Source organism: Grammomys surdaster, unplaced genomic scaffold (assembly GCF_004785775.1).
Source record: "Grammomys surdaster isolate TR1022 unplaced genomic scaffold, NIH_TR_1.0 194, whole genome shotgun sequence".
In the NCBI taxonomy this organism is placed as follows: Eukaryota; Metazoa; Chordata; class Mammalia; order Rodentia; family Muridae; genus Grammomys; species Grammomys surdaster.
Window position 1 is genome coordinate 10,872,739 of NW_021604639.1, and position 20,736 is coordinate 10,893,474.

At 40.6% G+C, this 20,736-nt stretch overlaps 1 protein-coding gene and 2 pseudogenes across 3 annotated transcripts in view; 2 read left to right on the forward strand and 1 right to left on the reverse strand.

The window, feature by feature from the left end:
• The window catches only part of LOC114623143 (aldo-keto reductase family 1 member C13-like), a 52,440-nt gene that overhangs the window by 13,229 nt on the left and 18,475 nt on the right, over positions 1-20,736 (reverse strand). Inside the window, exons 2-5 of one of the 3 annotated variants that reach the window (XM_028769822.1) lie at positions 17,828-17,972; positions 2,778-2,907; positions 1,291-1,458; positions 776-892 (exon numbers count right to left, since the gene is read on the reverse strand). In XM_028769822.1, the coding sequence (XP_028625655.1) occupies positions 776-892; positions 1,291-1,458; positions 2,778-2,861 (369 nt within the window). In that variant the 5' untranslated portion in view covers positions 2,862-2,907; positions 17,828-17,972. The remainder of the gene's footprint in view (positions 1-775; positions 893-1,290; positions 1,459-2,777; positions 2,908-17,827; positions 17,973-20,736) is intronic. The other 2 variants (XM_028769823.1, XM_028769824.1) reach the window with 2 other exon arrangements.
• LOC114623171 lies at positions 7,485-8,386 on the forward strand (annotated as a pseudogene).
• On the forward strand, positions 17,786-19,966 carry LOC114623172 (annotated as a pseudogene).

Genomic DNA, 20,736 nt, shown 5'->3' on the forward strand with positions numbered 1-20,736 from the left:
AATATAGTTAAACCATTTCTCTTCTTCCCCTTCCTCCTTCCAATCCTTTCCATGCATGTTTCTCAAACTCATTTCCTCTCTTTCTTTAATTGATGTTAATTGACATATATGTATGTATATATATATATGTTTATGTATATGTACATACATATGTGTTTATAATGTCTACACCCAAATAATATTTCTGAACTACTAAAGCAGACTTCTTAGTTGGCTTGTATTATTTTGTCTACTCTTTTTTTTACAAACAAAAATGCTTCGTATTCATTGGGAAACCCTTTCATTGCATAGCTTTAACCTAAAACAAGAATTTATATCACTCCTGACACAGAATAAGTAGTGAACATGAATACATGTGTGCTCAGAGACAGGCATGTGAGACCAGTCAGGACTGTACACAAGATTGATTTAAGTAAGAAACGATGCTGAGAAGCTATAAAATGTTAGTGACCTTGAAATTGAAACTATCCTGAGGCCAGTTTTGTCACCAACAGTGAAAACAGGGATAAGACCTAAGCAAACATCTAGTAATATAATGTAGAAGATGTGTAAATACAAGTTTTGCTGGAAGTTACTTCTAATCTGTGATTCTGGACATTGCTTGGACACCTCATTTCATAATCTAATATACTCTTTGTGGAACCTACTCAGAAGTGTAGTAACATATAATTAACTTTGTATAAAACTATAATAGAAATTTATTTCAACCTTCCATAAAAATGATATCTATACCCCTATGCAAAGATATGTACATTTGACCATACAAATCACCTACCTTCATTGGCACTGGTAAATGCATAAGGTAAAGATCAACATAATCCAGTTGAAGGTTTTTCAGTGATTTTTCCAAAGCAGGCTTGACCAGCTCTGGTCGAAAGTAAGTGCACCAAAGCTACAGATATTGAAGAATGGAAGTTGTGCTAGATTAATAGATCACCCAAATATGCATAATCACTTATCCTTAATACTGGAATATTTTTTGTATTTGAAGGAAAGTTATAAGCATTCCTTGAAACTCAGTGTTTACTCTTACTTAACAATGAGAACTCAGCTATAGTTTGGGGGTTAATGTTAGCTCATTTAATAAACAACGAAAAAATTACTCAAGAAATAAAATACATAGTAATAAAATAATGTCCAGTAACTAAATTATTTTCATATAGAGTCAAATCTGCCTTTACTTTCCCTTACCCATTTATGAAATTGATATCTGTAACCAACTTCTGATGCAGTAATATAATTTTTGCTGCCTTACTAGATTTCAATAATTTGCGTACTTGTGTACTATACCTTTGTAGTGATGAACAGGTCTTCTCTCTTTACAACCCCAGCTTTGATCTTGCTTTGAATGGCCTGTCCTATCTCCTCTTCTATGTGGTATACATAAGCAGTATCAATATGGCGGTATCCAGCATCTAGAGCTAGGCACGCAGCCTCCAGTGACTTACTCTTGGGAACCTAGAGAAGGAACGAAAGGAGGCATTTAGAAATGAATGTTCTGAGAGCTAGTTCAAAGTGAGCCTAGATGGGAATTTACTATACTAGAAAGAATTTTGTCTTTCAAAGTCATCCTAAGGCCAGATGACAGGCCCTAAATGGGAACAGTAAATTCACAGGCAGGCCTAGGCCAGAGAAGTAAATCCAAGGGGAAAAAAAAAGAAAAAAAAAGACACAGCCACATCCTGCCAAGCCCAGATTCCCTAGCTCACAGCAAGAATAACAGGGAAGATTAAAAAAAAAAAAAAAAAAAAACCTTTCTCCATGTCCCTGAAGTTGCTGACTGAGTTAAAAGAAATGTCCCAGTGCCTCTGAGGCATGTACCCTATAGCTCCCTTGTATGCTGCATTAACACCCACCACTGGAGAAATGTCTTTAGAGTTTGGCCTTCCCTTTGTTCCCCACTAAGCCTGCCTCCCTCCTGATTCACCAGGAGCAGGGATCTTTCCCCAGAAAGGAGCAAGCATGAATAGAGACCCAGCTCTTCTGCCTGAATCCTGATGCACCCTACCTAGGGAACCAGCTCAGTCTCCTACCCACAGCCACCAATTGCAGCTGCGGCTGAAAGGTCTATTTAACAATTTAACAAGAATAATCAACAAGCGGGGGGGGGGGGATACATAATCAGACCCCGATGCAGGGCAGATCTAACTATCTGCTCCCTTGTTCATAGATTAGCTCTGGCCTGGAGATACTGAGAATCCTGTAATTTTTGTTGTTGTTGTTGTTGTTGTTAAATATTTTCTTTATTTACATTTCAAATGTTATCCCCTTTCCTGGTCCCCTCCTAAGAACTGCCTATCCTAACCCCCCTACCCCCCCCCTTCTATGAGGGTGCTTCCTCCACCCACCCACCCACACCTGTTTCCCCGGCCCTGGAAGCTGGAAACAACCCAGATGTCCTTCAACAGAGGAAGGGATACAGAAAATGTGGTACATTTACACAATGGAGTACTATTCAGCTATTAAAAACAATGACTTCATGAAATTCTTAGGCAAATGGATGGAACAAGAATCCTGTATTCCTTTTTTGAAATTTATTAAAACTTTATTGTAAAGAACTTCCAAATAAATAACATCACACAATGATATTAGCTAGACCCCGAGTCTACACATTTCAGTGAACTTTTATATGATGAGGCTAGCCATCTTGAAGTTGTCAATCTTCATACTGGATTTATATTTACAATAAATTATGTTTTATGCACTTATCCTGAAAATAACATTTTTTAATTTTTATTGGATATTTTATTTACATTTTAGATGAGAAATATTCTTACCTCGTTGGGTTTATAGGTGCCAAAGCCCAAGGCAGGAATGAAGTGGCCATCGTTTAGTTTGACACACTGCTGTTTGGAGCTCATTGTCTATCACTGCCCTGGCTAAGAACATCCTGAGTCTTCTGTTGCCCTGAAGGGGAAGTGGGTAAATGTCATATATCAGCTTCTTGTCTAATAGTTAACAAAAGACACTCACTTTCTGGAAGTTAGCCAAGACTACTCATTGGCTAATGTTTAACCATCTTTACTCCCCAGTTAATGATTAATCAGTCTGGCTAAGGGTTAACAATAATGTTGTGTACCTACTGTTTAAATATTACTACTGACTGTCTAATGGACAACCAACAGAAGGGAGGAGTCAGCAATTTAAAGCAGTATTTCACATATAAGAAGAGAAACCACTCATTTTTATGTGAAGGATAAATTTCAAATAAAGTACTATATGATGATAAAGTATTTGTTTCCTCTGGTTTTATAATACTGGAGACATTTATTTTCATTTGGCTATTATGAAGCTTCTACTTGATCATGCATCACTGAAAATAATGATCTACCTCATACCATACAACATAAAGAACAAAGAAGCCACAATTGAGTTGTTAAAATGACAGGGACACAAACAACTCACAGTATTTCAACCCCAAATTTGTCCTGTCTATAAGAAATGCAGGGACAAAGATGGAACAGAGACTGAGGGAATGGCCAAAGAATACTGAATGCAACTTGAGGCCTAGTACATGGCAAACACCAATCCCTGACACTATTAATGATACTCTGTTATGCTTGCAGTCAGGAGGCTAGCATAACTGACCTCTGAGAGGCTTAACCTAGCATCTGAGTGAGACAGAAGCAGAGACCCACAGCCAAACATTGGATGGAGCTCAGGGACTCTTGTTGGGGTTGGGGTTGGGGAAGGATTGAGCATCCTAAACGGGATAGAAATCCTATATTAAGACCAACAAAGCCAACTAACCTGGACCATTGGGGGCTCTCAGAGACTCAACTACCAACCAAAGGGCATACTCTGGCTAGACCTAGTCCCCCCACACGCATATGTAGTAAATGTTCAGCTCAGTCTTTTTTTTTTCTTTTTTTTTAAATTTTTTTTTTTTTTTTTTAACATGAAATGCTTTTTTTTTTTTATAGCATGTTTTACAAGGGGAGGGGGTAAGAGGGTCCAGGTGGTGGAAAAGTACAAAATCTTCTTGGCCTGTGCCTTGAAACATGTCATGGTCTATATGGTACACTGCCTTGAATTATGATCTACCTGCAGTTCTTCAGAAGATATGGTACACTGCTTGAGTTATGGTCTCCCTGCTATTCTTAAGAAGACTGGGTGCAGCCTACATGGCCTAAGACAGGGCTCTCACCCTCCTTTCACCCACGTCAGAGTCCCTTGACGTTGCCCATCGTCGACAGCCTAAAGCCTTCGACCATCGATGTGACTCGTCTCACATCAGTGTTTTGGGGTTGTGAACTTATCTAAGACCCCCCATAATTAGACATCCAAATTCAAAACTCACATAGTTGGGATTGAACATAAGACGCCTTCTCTAACTAAACAGAGAAGGGGGAGATGCCAGAAGCCAGGACCCTCGCCCTTACCCTTACCCCCTACCTTTCCCCACCTGCACAATGTCCTCTGAAGCTTGGCAACTGCAAGATCCTGCTTAGCAACTGCAGATAGACTCAGCTCAGTCTTAATGTAGGTCCCCCAACAACTGGATCAGGGCTATCCCTAAAGCTATTCTCTTTGTGTGGAATCTGTTCCCCTAACTGGGTTACCTTGTCTCACCTCAGTAGGAGAGGATACACCTAGCCTTGCAGAAACTTGATGTGCCAGGGTCAGGGGATATCCAGGATACCTCCACACTCTCAGAAGAGGAGGGGAGGGAAAAGGGACTGGGGGTAGGGTAGGGTGGACCAGGGGCAGAGACAGCAATCAAAATGTAAAGTGAATAAATAAATCATTTACTGAAAAAATAACTCATGAACTGAATTTAGTCTTCTCAAAGAGATCAACAATTAAACTTGAAAAGTTTAAACTTTTTGAAATTTCTCCCTGCAAATTTTTTTCCTGAATGTTTCTATTGTTACTGACAGAAGTGTAATCTTCAAATTCACAGTAAAAGGGACAGCACAGAATAGTGCCTAGTGGTTGATAAATAATTGGCAGCTACTGGATTTTTTTTTCCTGCAACATGCAACATGACTTAAATGTTACTAATGCATTCATTTCTTAGGTCAGTATAAAATATTTGCTTCAAATGTTAAATATTCATGTATATATGCTGGGTGTACCGGAAGAATGTGTCCCATCTCCTGGGGATGTAATAATCAGCATTCAAGTGAGACCTAGCTCTTTATGTCCATCCAGGGATACAAACCCTGCTCCCATGGCTTCATAGCAGCCACTCTTAACCACTGGGCCACTTCTCCAGTCCCTGATTTTAGATAACTGTAAATAAGATGTTCAAATGCAGATCAATATTTTATAGTTTATGTCCTCGTTCAACATTCCTAAAAGAACTAAATTGAAAATAATCAAATTACTATGAGATTTAGAGTGGGAGAATAAACTTAAAGTATTGATGAAATATTTTTATTCAATTAAACCTAGAATATATGGATTTCCACTAAAGCAGAATATAGGAGACTAAAATACTTGATATTTTTTATCGTCATGTGGCCGTATCAGGTGCATTACATACAAGTCAGGCTGAAATTTGTCAAACTTTGTTCTTTTCAAAGAAACAGTTACTGTGATTAAAACTTTTCTGTATGCTTTCCAATATTCTAGAATTAATGTCTACCAATTTGGAGTCTGAAGAAGTTGTTTACTAGGAAATATACAAGAGGACAGAAGAGATTGCTTGCCTCTTAAGAGCATCATCTCCTTTCCAGTGGACCAAGCTTTGCTACCAGAAACGTCTTGGTGGGTCACAAAGTTCTGTTATACAGGGACCTGATGCCCTCTTCTGGTCTATATGAGTACTACATGCATGTGCTTGACAGACGCAGGCAGGCAAAATGCCTATGCACATAAAAATACTTCAGCCCACCCACGAAACCTTCGACCCACAATTTGTCCTCCCTACAAGAAGTGCAGAGACAGAGATGGAGCAGAGATTGAGGGGACAGCCAAGCTGGAACAGGCCCAGCTTGAGACTCAATTGGGCAAGAACAAATCCCTGACACTATTCCTGGTACACTGTTATGCTTACAAACAGAAGCCTAGCATAACTGTCTTCTGAGAGACTTCAACCAGCTTGGAGCTCAGACTTTCCTATGGAAGACTTAGGGGAAGGATTAAAGGACCTAGGAAAATCAGGACTCCACAAGAAGTTCAACAAAGTCTACTAACCTAAACCTTTGCGGGCTCCCAGAGACTGAACCACTAACCAAAGAGTGACCCTGGCCTGAACCTAGACCCCCTGTACGTATGTAGCAGATGTGCAGCTTGGTCTTCATGTGAGTTCCCAACAACTGGAGTGAGGGCTAACCCTAACTCTGTTGCCTGCCTGTGGATCCCGTTCCCCTAATTGGGCTTCCTTGTCTGGCTCCATTGGGAGAGGATATGTTTACTCTTGCAGTGACTTTATGTGACAGGTGGTTGATAGCCAAGGGGGGTCTCCTCTTTCTCAGAGGAGAAAGGGAGGAAGTATATGGGGAGGGGCTTTATGAGGGGGAACTGAGAGGAAAAGTGGATGGGTTGTGATCAGGGTATAAAGCGAATAATTATACTAATGAAAATTAAAAAGTATTTTAAAAGAAATATAAAAGAGCATCAGTTACATTTCATCCGTGCCTAGCTTCTGTTGTGCGGCATACCTGTGAGATCCATGAATGTGGCTAAAGGAGCCTGCAGTGCATTCTGTTGCTTGCTTAGGAATGGTGCACTTATTTATATGTATGTCACATACCATTTAGACCTTTCCCTGATGGAAATTTAGCTAGTCCACTTGCCACATACATGAAAGTCTGTTTAATGGTATCATTATATATCTTTTGACTATCTTTGGACAGATGGATAGATAGATAGATAGATAGATAGATAGATAGATAGATGTTAGATTGATAGGCAATTAGATAGATAGATAGATAGATAGATAGATAGATAGATAGATAGATGGTAGGTAAATAGGTGATACATAGACATAGATGGTTGATAGATAGATAGATAGATAGATAGATAGATAGATGATAGTAGATAGATGATAGACAGACAGACAGACAGACAGACGGACGGACGGAGGATGGATGGTCGGATGGATGGACCGATAGATAGATAGATAGATAGATAGATAGATAGATAGATAGATGATAGATTGATAGGCAAGTAGATAGATAGATAGATGATAGATAGATAGATAGATAGATAGATGATAGATAGATAGATAGATAGATAGATGATAGATTGATAGGTAAGAAGAGAGAGAGAGAGAGAGAGAGAGAGAGAGAGAGAGAGAGAGTTAGGTAGACTATGATTCACTATGGAAGTTGATGTAGACATTCCATATCTCCTAGAGAAGCCAATCTTAAATGTCATTACCAAAAGCCACAAACAACACACGGTTCTGTGCTGCCAATTACAATGTGGTGAACATGAAGCACTCCAGTGAGTAAAGACTCAAATAGTAAAAACCGGAGTGGATCTGTCCAGGCGAAACAACAACTCTTCAGTGACAATCTCTGTCCTGTGAGAGCATGTGTCATGATGTCTCATTCACAGTCATGCTTCTCTCCTCCGTGTGCTGCCAGGGTGAGAAAGGAAAGTACTCCAGTCCTTTTCCGGCTGGAACCATAGAGGCTGTTCCAGAGAAGAAAAAGAAGGTTCCGGCTGTGCCAGAAACTCATAAGAAAAAGGTTCCTGCTGTGCCAAAAACTCTAAGGTTCCGGCTGTGCCAGAAACCCTTAAGAAAAAGCGAAGGAATTCCGCAGAGTTGAACGTGAAGCGTCTGAGGAAGACGTTTTCCCTGAAGACACTCCGAAAGGCAAGGAGGAAGCTCATCTATGAGAAGGCAAAGCACTATCACAAGGAGTACAGGCAGATGTACCGAACTGAGATTCGGATGGCCAGGATGCCAAGGAAAGCTGGGAACTTCTATGTGCCTGCAGAACCAAAATTGGCGTTTGTCATCAGAATACGATGCATCAATGGAGTAAGCCCAAAGGTCCGCAAGGTACTGCAGCTCCTTCACCTTCGACAGATCTTCGATGGCACCTTTGTTAAGCTCAACAAGGCTTCCATTAACATGGTGAGGATTGTGGAACCGTACACTGCATGGGGGTACCCCAACCTGAAGTCAGTAAACGAGCTCATCTACAAGCGAGGCTATGGCAAAATCACTAAGAAGCGGATGGCCTTGACGGATAATTCCTTGATTGCTCGGTCTCTTGTTAAATTTGGCATCATCTGCATGGAGGATCTAATTCATGAGATCTATACAGTTGGGAAACGCTTCAAGGAACCAAATAACTTCCTGTGGCCTTTCAAATTATCTTCCCCACGAGGTGGAATGAAGAAGAAGACAGCTCACTTTGTAGAAAGTGGAGACACTGGCAACAGGGAAGACCAGATCAACAGGCTTATTAGACGGATGAACTAAGGTGTTGCCCATGGTATTTTTGTAATCTGGTCAGTTAATAAACAGTCACAGTTTGGAAAATTTGAAAAAAAAAAAAAAAAGAAAGTACTCCAGTGAGGATCTGCATTGAAGCTCCCACAGGGTCTGGCTTTTCCACTCACACTGCTTGGTAACTCCCAGTAAGAACCTTAAAGATGCTGATTCTTCCCTATACCTCCTCAATGATTACTTATGTGCTTTCTTATTTATACATGAAGAGAAGAAGAATAACCATGACTTCTCAGCACAGTTGATACAAGAGTTTGCTTTTCTTTTTCTCTTATCATTTTTAAATCTTTTTTTTTACTGTCCAGTTGTTTTCCCCTCCTGATCCATCCTATGACTGTTCTTCATCCCATTCCTCCTCCCCCATCTTGAAGAGGATGCCCCCCACCTCACCAGACTTCCTCACTCCCTCAAGTCTCTCTAGGGTTAGGTGGTTCTTCTCTCACTGAGAACTGACGAGGTAGTTCCTCCATTGTATATGTGTTGGGGACCTCATATCAGCTGGTGTATGCTACCTGGTCGGTGGTTCAGTGTCTGAGAGATCTCAGGGTCCAGGTCAGTTGAGACTTCTGTTCTTCCCATGGGGCCCTCCTCCTCAGCTTTTTCCAGCTTTTCCTTAATTTGACCACAGGGGTCTCTGGCATCTATCCATTGGCTGGGTTCTAGTATCTGCATCTGACTCTTCCAGGTACTTATTGGGCCTCTTGGAGGGCAGCCATGCTAGACTCCTGTCTGTAAACACACTACAACATCAGTAACAGTGTCAGGCTCCAGGGCCCCCCCTTGACCTGGATCTCATTTTTGGCCTGTCACTGGACCTCCTTTCCCTCAGGCTCTTCTCCACTTTTGTCCTTCAGTTCCTTCAGACAGGAACAATTCTGGGTCAGAGTTTTTGACTGTGGGTATGGCAACCCATTCTTTCCAGTTGATGCCCTGTATTTCTACTGGAGGTGGACTCTACAAATTCCCTCTCCCTATTGTCGGGCATTTCATCCAAGGTCCATTATTTTGAGTTCTGAGAGTCTCTTACCTCCCAGTTATCTGGTACACTCTAGATGGTCCTCCCAACAGCCTACCTCCCGAGGTTGCCTGTTTTCATTCTTTCTGCTGGCCCTCAGGGCTTCAGTCCTGTGCCCACCTCAAATACCTAATCATGTTCCCCTTCTCCCCTCCCTGTCCCCTCTCCCACTCATGTCCCTCCCTCCCTTCCTCCCTCCCTCTGCCTCCCATGATTGCTTTCTTCTCCCTCCCTTCACTCAAAAGGCATCCTCACTTCAAAAAATGGGGTATAGAACAAAACAGAGAATTCACAACAAAGAAATATGGAATGGTTGAGACACACTTAAAGAAATGTTCTAAGTCCTTAGTGATCAGGGCAGTGCAAATCAGAAGGATGCTGAGATTCCACCTTACACCAATCAAAATAGCCAGGATCAAAAATTCAGGTGACAGTAGATGCTGGAGAGGATGTGGAGAAAGAGGAACACTCCTCCATTGCTGATGGGATTGCAAGTTGGTACAACCACTCTGGAAATCAATCTGAAGGTTCCTAAGAAAACTGGAAATAGATCTACCTGAAGACCCAGCTATACCACTTGTCTTAGTCAGAGTTTCTGCTCCTGCACAAAACATCATGACCAAAAAGCAAGTTGAGGATGAAAGAGTTTATCCAGCTTACACTTCCACATTGCTGTTCATCACCAAAGGAAGTCAGGATTGGAACTCAAGCAGGTAAGGAAGCAGGAGTTGATACAGAGGCCATGGAGGAATGTTACTTACTGGCTTGCTTCTCCTGGCTTGCTCAGCTTGTTTTCTTATAGAACCCAAGACTACCAGCCCAGGGATGGCACCACCCACAATGAACCCTCCCATTCTTGATCACTAATTGTGAAAATGCCTTACAGCTAGACCTCATAGAGGCATTTCCTCAAGGGAGGCTCTTTTCTCTGTGATATCTCTAGCTTGTGTCGCCTTGGCACACAGAACCAGGCAGTACAACACTCTTGGATATATACCCAAAAGATGCCCCACTATACCACTGGGTCACATGTTCCACTATGTTCATAGCAGCCTTATTTGTGATACCTAGAAGCTGGAAACAATCCAGATGTCCCACAACAGAAGAATGGATACAGAAAATGTGGTTCATTTACACAATGGAATAGTATTCAGCTATGAAGGAGGAGGACATCCTGAGTTTTGCAGGCAAATGAATGGAACTACAAAACATCATCCTGAATGAGGTAACTCAGATCCAAAAGGACATGCATCGTATATACTCACTAATAAGTAACTATTAGCAAAAAAAAAAAAAAAAGATACAGAACACCTAGGATAAAATCCACAGAACTCACAAAGTTTAACAAGCCAAAGTGTGTTCTCACAGGACCATTTGCCTCTTTAATAAGATGCTGCAGGTGCAGAGGAAAACAAGTTCTCTCCAGCTTCTCACAGTTAATAAAGTTCTCTCAGGTTTCTCACAATTCATATATAAAAAAAAACACAGGCTTTGAACAGAACACCAGCAAGCAGGGAAGGTAGCCAATAGTTTTAGTAAAATGGCTATTTTTGAAGAATAGAGTCAACAGGGCTTTCTATAATATATCACACACATACCGATGAGGAAAGCAGTGGGCTCCAAGTTAACTCCCGAAATTTAGTGAGGCCAACAAATGAAGGATGAGAAGATGAGAAGAGAACACATTTTCCCAGGATGACAATGAGTTGAATTTCACACACATCACGTTATCATTTCCAGGTAAACACCTGAGTGCATGAGAAGACAGTGTATCAGGTGAGCCTAGGGCTATGCCAATGACACATATTTAGATTCTGTTGGAGCATAATTTCCAGACTAGATGTCCAGAAACTGAAGACTGTGAAAAATGAGCAGGTTACTATGAACACTGATGAAATGAGACATGAGACGGTCTATGAGTGAGTTGATGAAAAAAAATTTAAAAGAAGCAGAGACTGGAGTAGAAACTGAGAAATACAGGTACTGTGATACAAGCAATGTAGGCGGGTGTCTGTTCTGTATTCCCCCTGTGTTTGCAATGAGCAGCAATGTGTCTTTTCTTAGCATAACCCACATACCCTTACAATGTCCTTGTCACTTATGTTTGTTTTTTTATTGAGAGGTTTAGGCTGGCAACAGAAAAATGAGAGGGTGGTGACAATCATAAACTTCACATAAAACTATATTTTATCAACTGGGGGCAAAGTACAGGTTACAGCATCCGTCCCAGATCCTGGCTTATGTGACATATCCTCAGACTGATGATGGATGCTGAGCAAGCTCCTCATCATGTGACAATGAGTCCTCTTTCTACCCCCATAAGCCAATACAGGGAACAAAGCCACAAGGCTTAAAAATACCACAGCAGCCAAGGTCACCTCCTCCACTGTTTCTCTTTGATTCCCCACAACTGGTCTAGAAATCTAAACAATATTCCTCATAGACTGGAAGTGTACATTCCATTAAAATGTACAATGATACCCTTTAAGTTTAGTGACTAGCGAGCCAAATGGTAGAATAAAAGCATTTCTCCCTGAGCTAGACCCAAACAACAGACAGACAGCTGTGTTCAGAAGTGGGAAGCAGGAAGTGCATGCTGATAAGAGCCTGATATGGATATCTCCTCAGAGGCCTTCAAGAGTCAGACATATTCAGAGGCAGATGCTCACAACTAGCCATTGAACTGATCATGGGGTTCTCAATAGAGGAGTTAGAGTGAAGACTGAAGGAACTGAAAGGGTTTGTGGCACCATGAGGAGAGCAACAATACCAACCAACCACAGCTCCCAGGGTCTAAACCACCAGCCTGGGAGCACTTAGGGGGGGATCCAGGGCTTCAGCTGAATATATAAAAGTGGAGGGCCCTGCTGGGCATAGGTGGAAGAAGAGAACCTTGACCTCATGAAGGCTGGATGCCCCAGGGGGTGGGAATTTTGAGGGTGCGGAGGTGGGAGTGGGGGGGTGTAGATAGAGGTTACATCCACAGAGAAGAAGGAGGAGGGGCGAGGGGATTGGGGGTTCCGAGGGGGTGGTGGGGGATGGGGTAAGGGGACAACATAGGAAATGTAAATAAATCATCCAATAAAAAAAAAAAAGAGAAAAAAAAAAAAGAAGTGGGAAGCTGTGAATGAGAAATGGAATGAAAAAGCAGAACAGAGAAATCTCAAGATACATAGAGTACCCCAACACTTATAACATAAAAACACTACCAGAGGGGGAAAAAAAAAAAACAGCCGGGCGGTGGTGGCGCGTGCCTTTAATCCCAGCACTTGGGAGGCAGAGGCAGGCAGATTTCTGAGTTCGAGGCCAGCCTGGTCTACAGAGTGAGATCCAGGACAGCCTGGCTACACAGAGAAACCCTGTCTCGGAAAAAAAAAAAAAAAAACACTACCAGAGATGAAAGTAAGACTTAGAGAGGTACAAGAACAGGATGCCAGGGAGCTCCCCAGTGTAGATCTAGCTTCTAAAACAAATACTAGGCCTAGAATCTGTATGTGCCTTTTCTGTTATTGTTGTTTTCTGACCGCTGAGGTTTGTTTATTTATTTGGATTTTTTGTAGCACCCAGCATCAATCCCACAACTTTGTAGCACTTGGGTTCATGTTCTTCCACTTAACAACACTGTAGGCTAGCAGAGAGGCGTGTACAGCAGCTCCAGCCATGAACCAATTCCTAAACATTGATGGATAATTCATCTTCAGAAAAGGTTGGGAACCAGTCAATGATCCATTCTAAAATGAGAGCAGCTAAAATTTATCTGAGATTCCACCCTAGGCAGATGCCATCTGAGGAAGAGCAGATAAGAACAAAAATAATTATGATGAATGTTGCATCTGTGAGTATACACTGCTCCAGTCAAATTCACAGTTGGTCAGATTACATGTGGTTGATGTGAGGCCCACTGAAGGGAGCTGTGCTCTGTACTCCTACCTTTTTCTATGGAACATGAGGGACTGTACCAGTGCATAAACAAAACCATTACAAATTGGAACAATGCATGTAATGTGTTTTCTGTTGTTTTATTGGTTGGTTGGTTGGTTGGTTGGCTGGTTGGTTGGTTGGTTTGCCAGTTGTTGTTTAGTTGTTGTTGTTTGTGCATTCGCTTGTTTTGAGACGGGCTCTCTCTGGATATCTCTGGCTGTTCTGAAGCTTTCTATACAGACCTCAAACTCACAAAGCTTCTCCTGTCTCTGCCTACGTAATGCTGTGATTAAAGGTGTAGGCCACAATACTCACCTGTTAAATTGTTTTAAAGTAACAGAAACAAACAGTACCTTTATAAAGCCTCATTACCTCACAGAGCTTCTACTTCCACAGTATGGAAGCACAGAAGACATGCTAGCATGCTCTGTTTCTATACCATGCTTGCTTGTATTACCAGAAGGCCCTTTCAGTTGTAAGACTTAAGAGCCAATGGACTTGCATATGGCATGAATTAGGTCCAAATTCAGCAATCATAAGGGAGCCAGAGGAAGTTAATATTATGGAGTACAATTGGAAGTAAACTTATTACAGATAAACCTAAGACAGAGTGTCAAGAGAGGTCATTACTAAGAAGGCCATAATATTGCTTGGAAGAGACACTCATCCCAACAAATAACCAAATTGCCACATATAAATATGCAAAATAAGGTTATATAAAACTTCCTAAGATTCATGAGCCTAATTTGTGTTTATTGTCTTACTTGTTCCTTGACTATTTGCATCTATTGTATTGCTAGTTCCTCAACCTAGAAATGACCTTAATACTTGTATGTAATCAAAATGGTATGAAAGCAAAAAGGAGGAGTGGGGATAGGATGGGGGTTTCTAGGGAGAGAAAATGGAGAAAGGGGATGACATCTGAAATGTAAATAAGTAAAATATACAATTTTAAAAAATGATTCATGAGTCTACAAAAACAGATTCTAAGGTGGAAGAAGTTAATAAAATGATAGACAAAAATGCCACAAGAAATATTTTTAAATTCAAATTAAATTCAAGGTATATTAAGATAAACTGAACAATGCCTTATTAACTTTAACTATTTATTTAACTATTACATTTTTAAATGCTAGTAAAAGAAGAACAACAACTGTTGAAAGGCATTGAATTAAAAAAAAAACTACTGAGGTAAATTAGCCAATGTATTATAAAGTTGTCTTGACATTAGAAAGGAAAGCAAGGAACCTTTTACAATGGGGTCAAGGCTATGTCCATTTCTACAGGAAAAGAAACACAATGGAGTCCATCAAAACTAATTAAAATTTGACATGAGCAACACAGGTCTCATAGAAACCATGGCTGCTGACATGGATAGTACGTCCTTATGAAGAAGGAAATTCTTTATGAAAAAGATTTTAAAGCAGATGGTTGATTCTCCTGCTGTCTGGAAAGCCTTTAAACACTACAGCCTGGTTACTTGTCATGCTGTCTGTGGTAACTATACAAGGAACAGGAACAAATCTTACTTATTAGGCTTTTATTCCTAATCCTCCAATTTACATAGCAGTAAGTTGGGGAGACATGGATATTCCTGAGATGGTCAATGAATCATTTTGTCTACCTGGTCCTTATGACAATCATAGACCTACTCAACCTGCAGAGGAGGGTAAAGAAATTATAAATTATACTACAAGTATAGAAACAGTTTTCTTATTTGCATGGGTAATAGAATTCATTGTTTAAGTATGACTTCTCAACTTTGGTTATCTAAAATTGATTACAATACCACCAAAAATTCTTATAAAGAGCTTCTTATGCTTCATGCATTTGGTTTTGAGCGACAAATATAATCAGTGCTACTAGTTCCATAAATTTACCATCCTGTAAAGTATGAATTACTAATAAAATTCTGATTGGACACATTGTTAACAATGTATAGGTAAAAATCCTTGAGTGCTTGTCAATATCTCCCAAAGAATAGTCATTGATTGGAGCCCTTAGGCTTGAGGGTCCTCCAATCCTATATTCTCGTTCAAAATTGAAACAGCAATGGTCCAATTCATATAAAACCATGGAAGTTGTCTCTGCTACTAGGAACTCTATTGAATGGCATATAATTGGAATGTCAAGTCCTCTACTAATATTTGACAATTCTATACAGACTAATTTGTGAAAATTGGAAAGTGCTTTTCACCCCCTTGAAGCAGAAAAAGGAAAGTTAAACTTTAATAATAATAACAGATTTCATTTGTCCTTTAATTTAGATTAAAGTCACACCTTTATGGCTTTTGTACCATTACCTTATCTGTTACTAAAAGGACCTGTGCAATGACACCCTAATAATTACTTGTACATGCTGTACTCTTCATATCTTATCAATGTTAGAATGTTAAACATTTCTTTGGGAACATATTCTCAGAGCAAGACCAGCAGTCTGGATATCAATGAGGTTGCTGAGACCATGGCAAGACTCACCTGTGATGATGCTAGTACAGAAGCTTGCTGAAAGAACATTAAGAAGACCTCTTTGGATGATGGGAATGATAATTGCTGTCATCCCAGGAATCATCAAATTGGCTACTAAAGCTGGGGTTGCTTTTCATAAAAAAAAGTTCAAAACTGCTGAATTTATTAAAGACTGGTATATGTATTCTCATGAACTTCGGACTCAACAAAATAAGACAGACAGAAAAATAATTGATAAAATAGCTAAATTGTGGCAAGCAGTAATACTCATTGAAGATCAATTGGAACCATTAAGGGAAACAATGAAATTAAAATGTGATTGCAATGTTACTTCTCATTGAATGATGCCTTTAAGATTCAATGACAACAAACATGGCTGGGAAAAGGTTAAAATGCATTTGTTGGGTCATCCTAACTCTTCTCAAATGATTTATGATTTGCTTCAAAAAAATATAAAACCATTTTCAAAGAACTGCCTAAATTAACAGGGACGAATGTTAAAAAATGTCTTCCAGATGTTGTAACTTCATTTCATCCCATGAATCATTTTAATAAGTTTCTTGCCCTCTTGATTTTAATAGTTCTCTTTGTGGTGATAATTTTACTGGCTTTAAAATGTATGCTGATATATCTGCATAAAACTCTTACACAACTAGATGGACAAAAGGCTATATTTACTATACAACTCTATATTTCTCCAACAACGATTGTTACCCCTAACAAATCTGTTTGAAACAAAAAGAAGATACAGTGGTCTGCATAGTAAAGCCTTTCTGTCTGGCCTTAAATGCAATGAAGAATAAAGCCTTTGTGTCTAGTCTTGAATGAAATGTTTCAGCAAAGCCTTTTCTATGTTTGGATCAATCAGTAGAGGCTGAGAAATTGTTAAGAGACTGTTTAAACCTTGAAGAAAGGTTGTCTCTCTGGAATGTCTACACTTGGTGCTACGTGAGAGCTTGCAGCTGCACTAATCTTGGTCCTAAGACACTTCTGGAAAACCTTATGTTTGATCATGGCTAGGCATGGATAAAAGGGACTGAGATTTATGTGAATTGTCAGTTCTCATGAGCATCAAAAGGTAAGATAACTTTGATAGCTGGAACCTTTCCCAGCCAGTTAATGCTGTATGATGTTTGCATAAAGTAACTAGAGTGAGATAGCTTGGTGTCAGGCTTCCCTGAGAAGCTACACTACTTTGCTCCTTCAGAAAATGAAGGCTTAGCATCTTGGTGAGCTTCTCTCTCCACTAAAGCACCTACAGCCAACACCAATCAGTATATAAATTATGAATTTATGAAAGAGATATTGAAGAACAAACAAAAGATATAGAAATAATGAAATTCATTAGTGCAATAAAAATTCCAGTTTAAATCATCAACAAGGGAACAATGAGTATTAGATACTGGAGGTAATTCTTTAAAACACTACTTTCAAAACAAAACTTTCCAGAGTATGTGTGTGTGTGTGTGTGTGTGTGTGTGTGTGTGTGTGTGTGTGTGTATGTGTGTGTATGTGTGTGTTGTGATTAGATAGATATCTCAGAATAAATAAAGAGAACATAATAGATCCTTAGGACATTATTAAAAGACTGTGCACAGAGTAGTGAAGTAGCATGTTTGGTAAAGTGCTTATCTTGAAAGCATGAGAACCTAAATTTAATATCTAGAACCCAGATTAAAAAGCAGGATGCAATCTCTGCCTTCTAAAGCTAGGGCAGCCCTCTTCTACTGCCTTCAGACCACAGAGGTGCATTTTCCCAGGACCTCAGACTCAGGATGAGTTATACCACCAGCTTTCCTGATTCAGCAGCTTGCAGATCATCATCAGATATTCTGATGCCATAATTGAGTAATAAGAGATGAAGCTTACGAAAGTAGTCTCCAAGAATCCAGTGTTCCAATTATTAAAAGAGCTGCCTCGGCTCCTGAGCTCCTGACTTGTACAAGCCTTTACCACAGCCACCCCAGATGCCTGGCTGTGTAGATTTCTTGGGTAATTTCTTTACTCACCCAGTGGTGATCAATTCTGTGGCCTCATCCAGTGGTGATCAGGACAACTAGATACTGAGTTCAAGGCAACCAGCATCATGGAAAATAGTGTTGTACAGAAGCACTCTCTTGTAGAGAGCCTGGATAACACTGGAAGTCTGGAGGCCTAGAAATCAGATATGATTTAACTATAGATGGTTCTCCCAGGTACTTCTGCATACTTCTGAGGTTGCAGTACTACCTGATATGGTTCCGCAGCACAACTCTGACACCCTTTCTGTTGGATGATGTTATGTGTCTGGGTTTTGAGCAGTGGGCTACCAGCCAGCTCCTCAGGATCATTTTCTTCTGTATGGGGATGTATATAAGACTGGGAACATTTGGATACGGGTTAGTCCTGTTTCGGTCCAGTGCTTTTGTATTTTGGGGCAATGCTTGAACTACCCTGTCTTTAGATGACTGGAAATCTAATGCCTCTTCAGTTGCCAGTGGAGCCACAGAGGAATCTCTACATCTGACAGATCCAAGAGGCTATCATCATGTCTTCATTAATAGAAGTGATCACCTGCCCCTTTGGTCTGTTTGGGTCTCTGTTGAGGTACAGTTGTTGTGTAACAGTTTGAGATACAGTATCTTTTGTGTAGCTGGGTCCCGCTAGACTGAAACATTCCATCCTGCAAGTATGATTTTAAAGCAGGAAGGCAAGCAACTAAAAATAGCATCAGGAAGTCCCCGAAACTGAGTGGATTCACCAAGCCCCTCTCTGCCATAGTAAGCAACAAGAGCTGATAGTCTCTTTCAGAAACTAGAGAAACCAAGCTGCCAAGAAGACTGTCAGAGGGGAAAAGCTGCAAAAATGACCCTGAGACCAGCTCAGCCAAAAAACCAGCTGAGCTGCCTGGAAGAGGTTTAGACCAGTTATTTGGAAAGAATACTCTCCAGACTGTTGAGTTTTCTGCAGACTGTGCAGTGTGCAATATGCTTCAGGTTTCCCAGCTTTCTAAACTGTCACAGATATTCTCAGTGCTGTTGGAGGCAGTACCCTTGAGTCTGTTGGTGACTCCTATGCCTGTGCCAGGCTTGCCTGCCCCCCCCCACCACTGTTATGGGATCCACTTGAAACTAACATAACTCAAACATAAGGTCAATGCAGATGACAAAAAGTATTATAATCAAGATACCACTGATCAATCAGGGCTGCAGAACAGACCTGCAACAAGGAGCCAAGATATCACACAGTATTTAACCTTGCAAATCATAAACATCTGTTCCAAGTTATTGTTACATTTCTCCACTGATCCTGGGCCTGGGAACATGAACTTAGCTTAACCCTGCCAGCAAGATAGAGAAATTGTCCTTGAGATGTCTGGATTCAGAAAATCGTTTTTTTACAAGATGACCCTGAGAAGGCTAGACTCAGACCACTGTCTCCTTAAAACAGAAGCTTTTCAGCTATTGGGAAGTTCCCAACTCCCCAAGAACCTAGAACCATGAACTTAGTTTCCCCCTATGAATAAATGGAGTCTGAAAACAAAATACCAGTACTTAGAACAAGTTGCTCTTCTTGTTTGCTTGTTCCCAACACCCACCACCTCCTGTCCATGTAATAAACAGTGGTATTTTTAAAGGATCTTTTCTGTACTCTCTACAGTATTTTTGGTGCTAGAAATGACTCTACCTCTTCCATTCCCAGTGTTGGAATCTTGGAAGCTGCTAAGGTTGACAACTGCTGAGAGACACAGTATAGTGAAGCACTTATGCTGGATTGGGCCAGGATTGACAAGTTCATTGCCCTCTTCATGTCCCCCACCAGACCATGCTCAGAGCCCTCTTCTGCATACTCTTGGGGATGATCAAAGATGGACTCTCTAACCTGCAGTTCATTGACTTGAATTCTTCTTGGAACCTATTTGTGCTTGGAATTTCTATCTTCTTTGCACTTGTTCTTCCAAGTTACCTTAGACAAAACCCTTTAATCACAGGTATAACCTGAATTGATCATGTGCTGAATTCCCTTCTTACAACTCTGATGTTTGTAGGAGCCATGTGGCTTGTATTTTGGACAACTCTATCCCAAGTACCCTAGAGAAAATAGAAAGCAGGAAATGGAAGACAGGTGTGAGCAAAGGGAGTAACAATATTAATGGTATTGTGGGGTGAACACTATTTTTAAAATGCAGATGTTTCAAATACCTGCCTAATAGCCCAACTTTTGCAGGCTGTTATGGTAAATCTCCAACCCCAATAAACCTGTGCAAAGAACACACAACTCAGTTACAATATGTATAAGCTGCACACCTAGATTGGGTAGATTTATCACTACACTACTCTATTCCCCAGCTATGAGATCCCTTGCTACTTGCTGCTCCTTCAGGCCATGTGGTTCTGTTCCATTTTCCTTCCACCTCCTCTTCCTCCATATTCCTCTGTCTCCTCCTTCTCCTCTTCTGCCTCTCCTTCCTCTTTCCCCTCTGTAAAACCCTCAGCCCTACCTTTCCCTTTCCACTGCTCAATCACAGGCTCTAGGTTTTATTTGACCAGTTAAAATGGGAAGACGGTTCACATGAAACCACTCAAGCATGTGATCCACTCTGCAGAATTAGCATCAAAATACAAACAGCACCTGGGCAATCCACAACAGCAAGCTAACTTGAAAAGGCTTTGAGAGAGTGAAAATACCTGAAATTCATAGGAAAACTTCCAGACCACAGTACACTCTTTGCTGTGCCCTGTGCCCTGGCCATAGTGAGGCATGTGTCTGTGGCTCCTTACTGAATAACAAGAAGACATGTTTGTATATCTTCATTGGCATTCTTCACTTCAGAGTTAAGACACTTAAGCACAGTGCTATTCTGTTGTGAGTAATGACTGTGCCAAAAGAAAAGAAGAGAAGAGAAGAGAAGAGAAGAGAAGAGAAGAGAAGAGAAGAG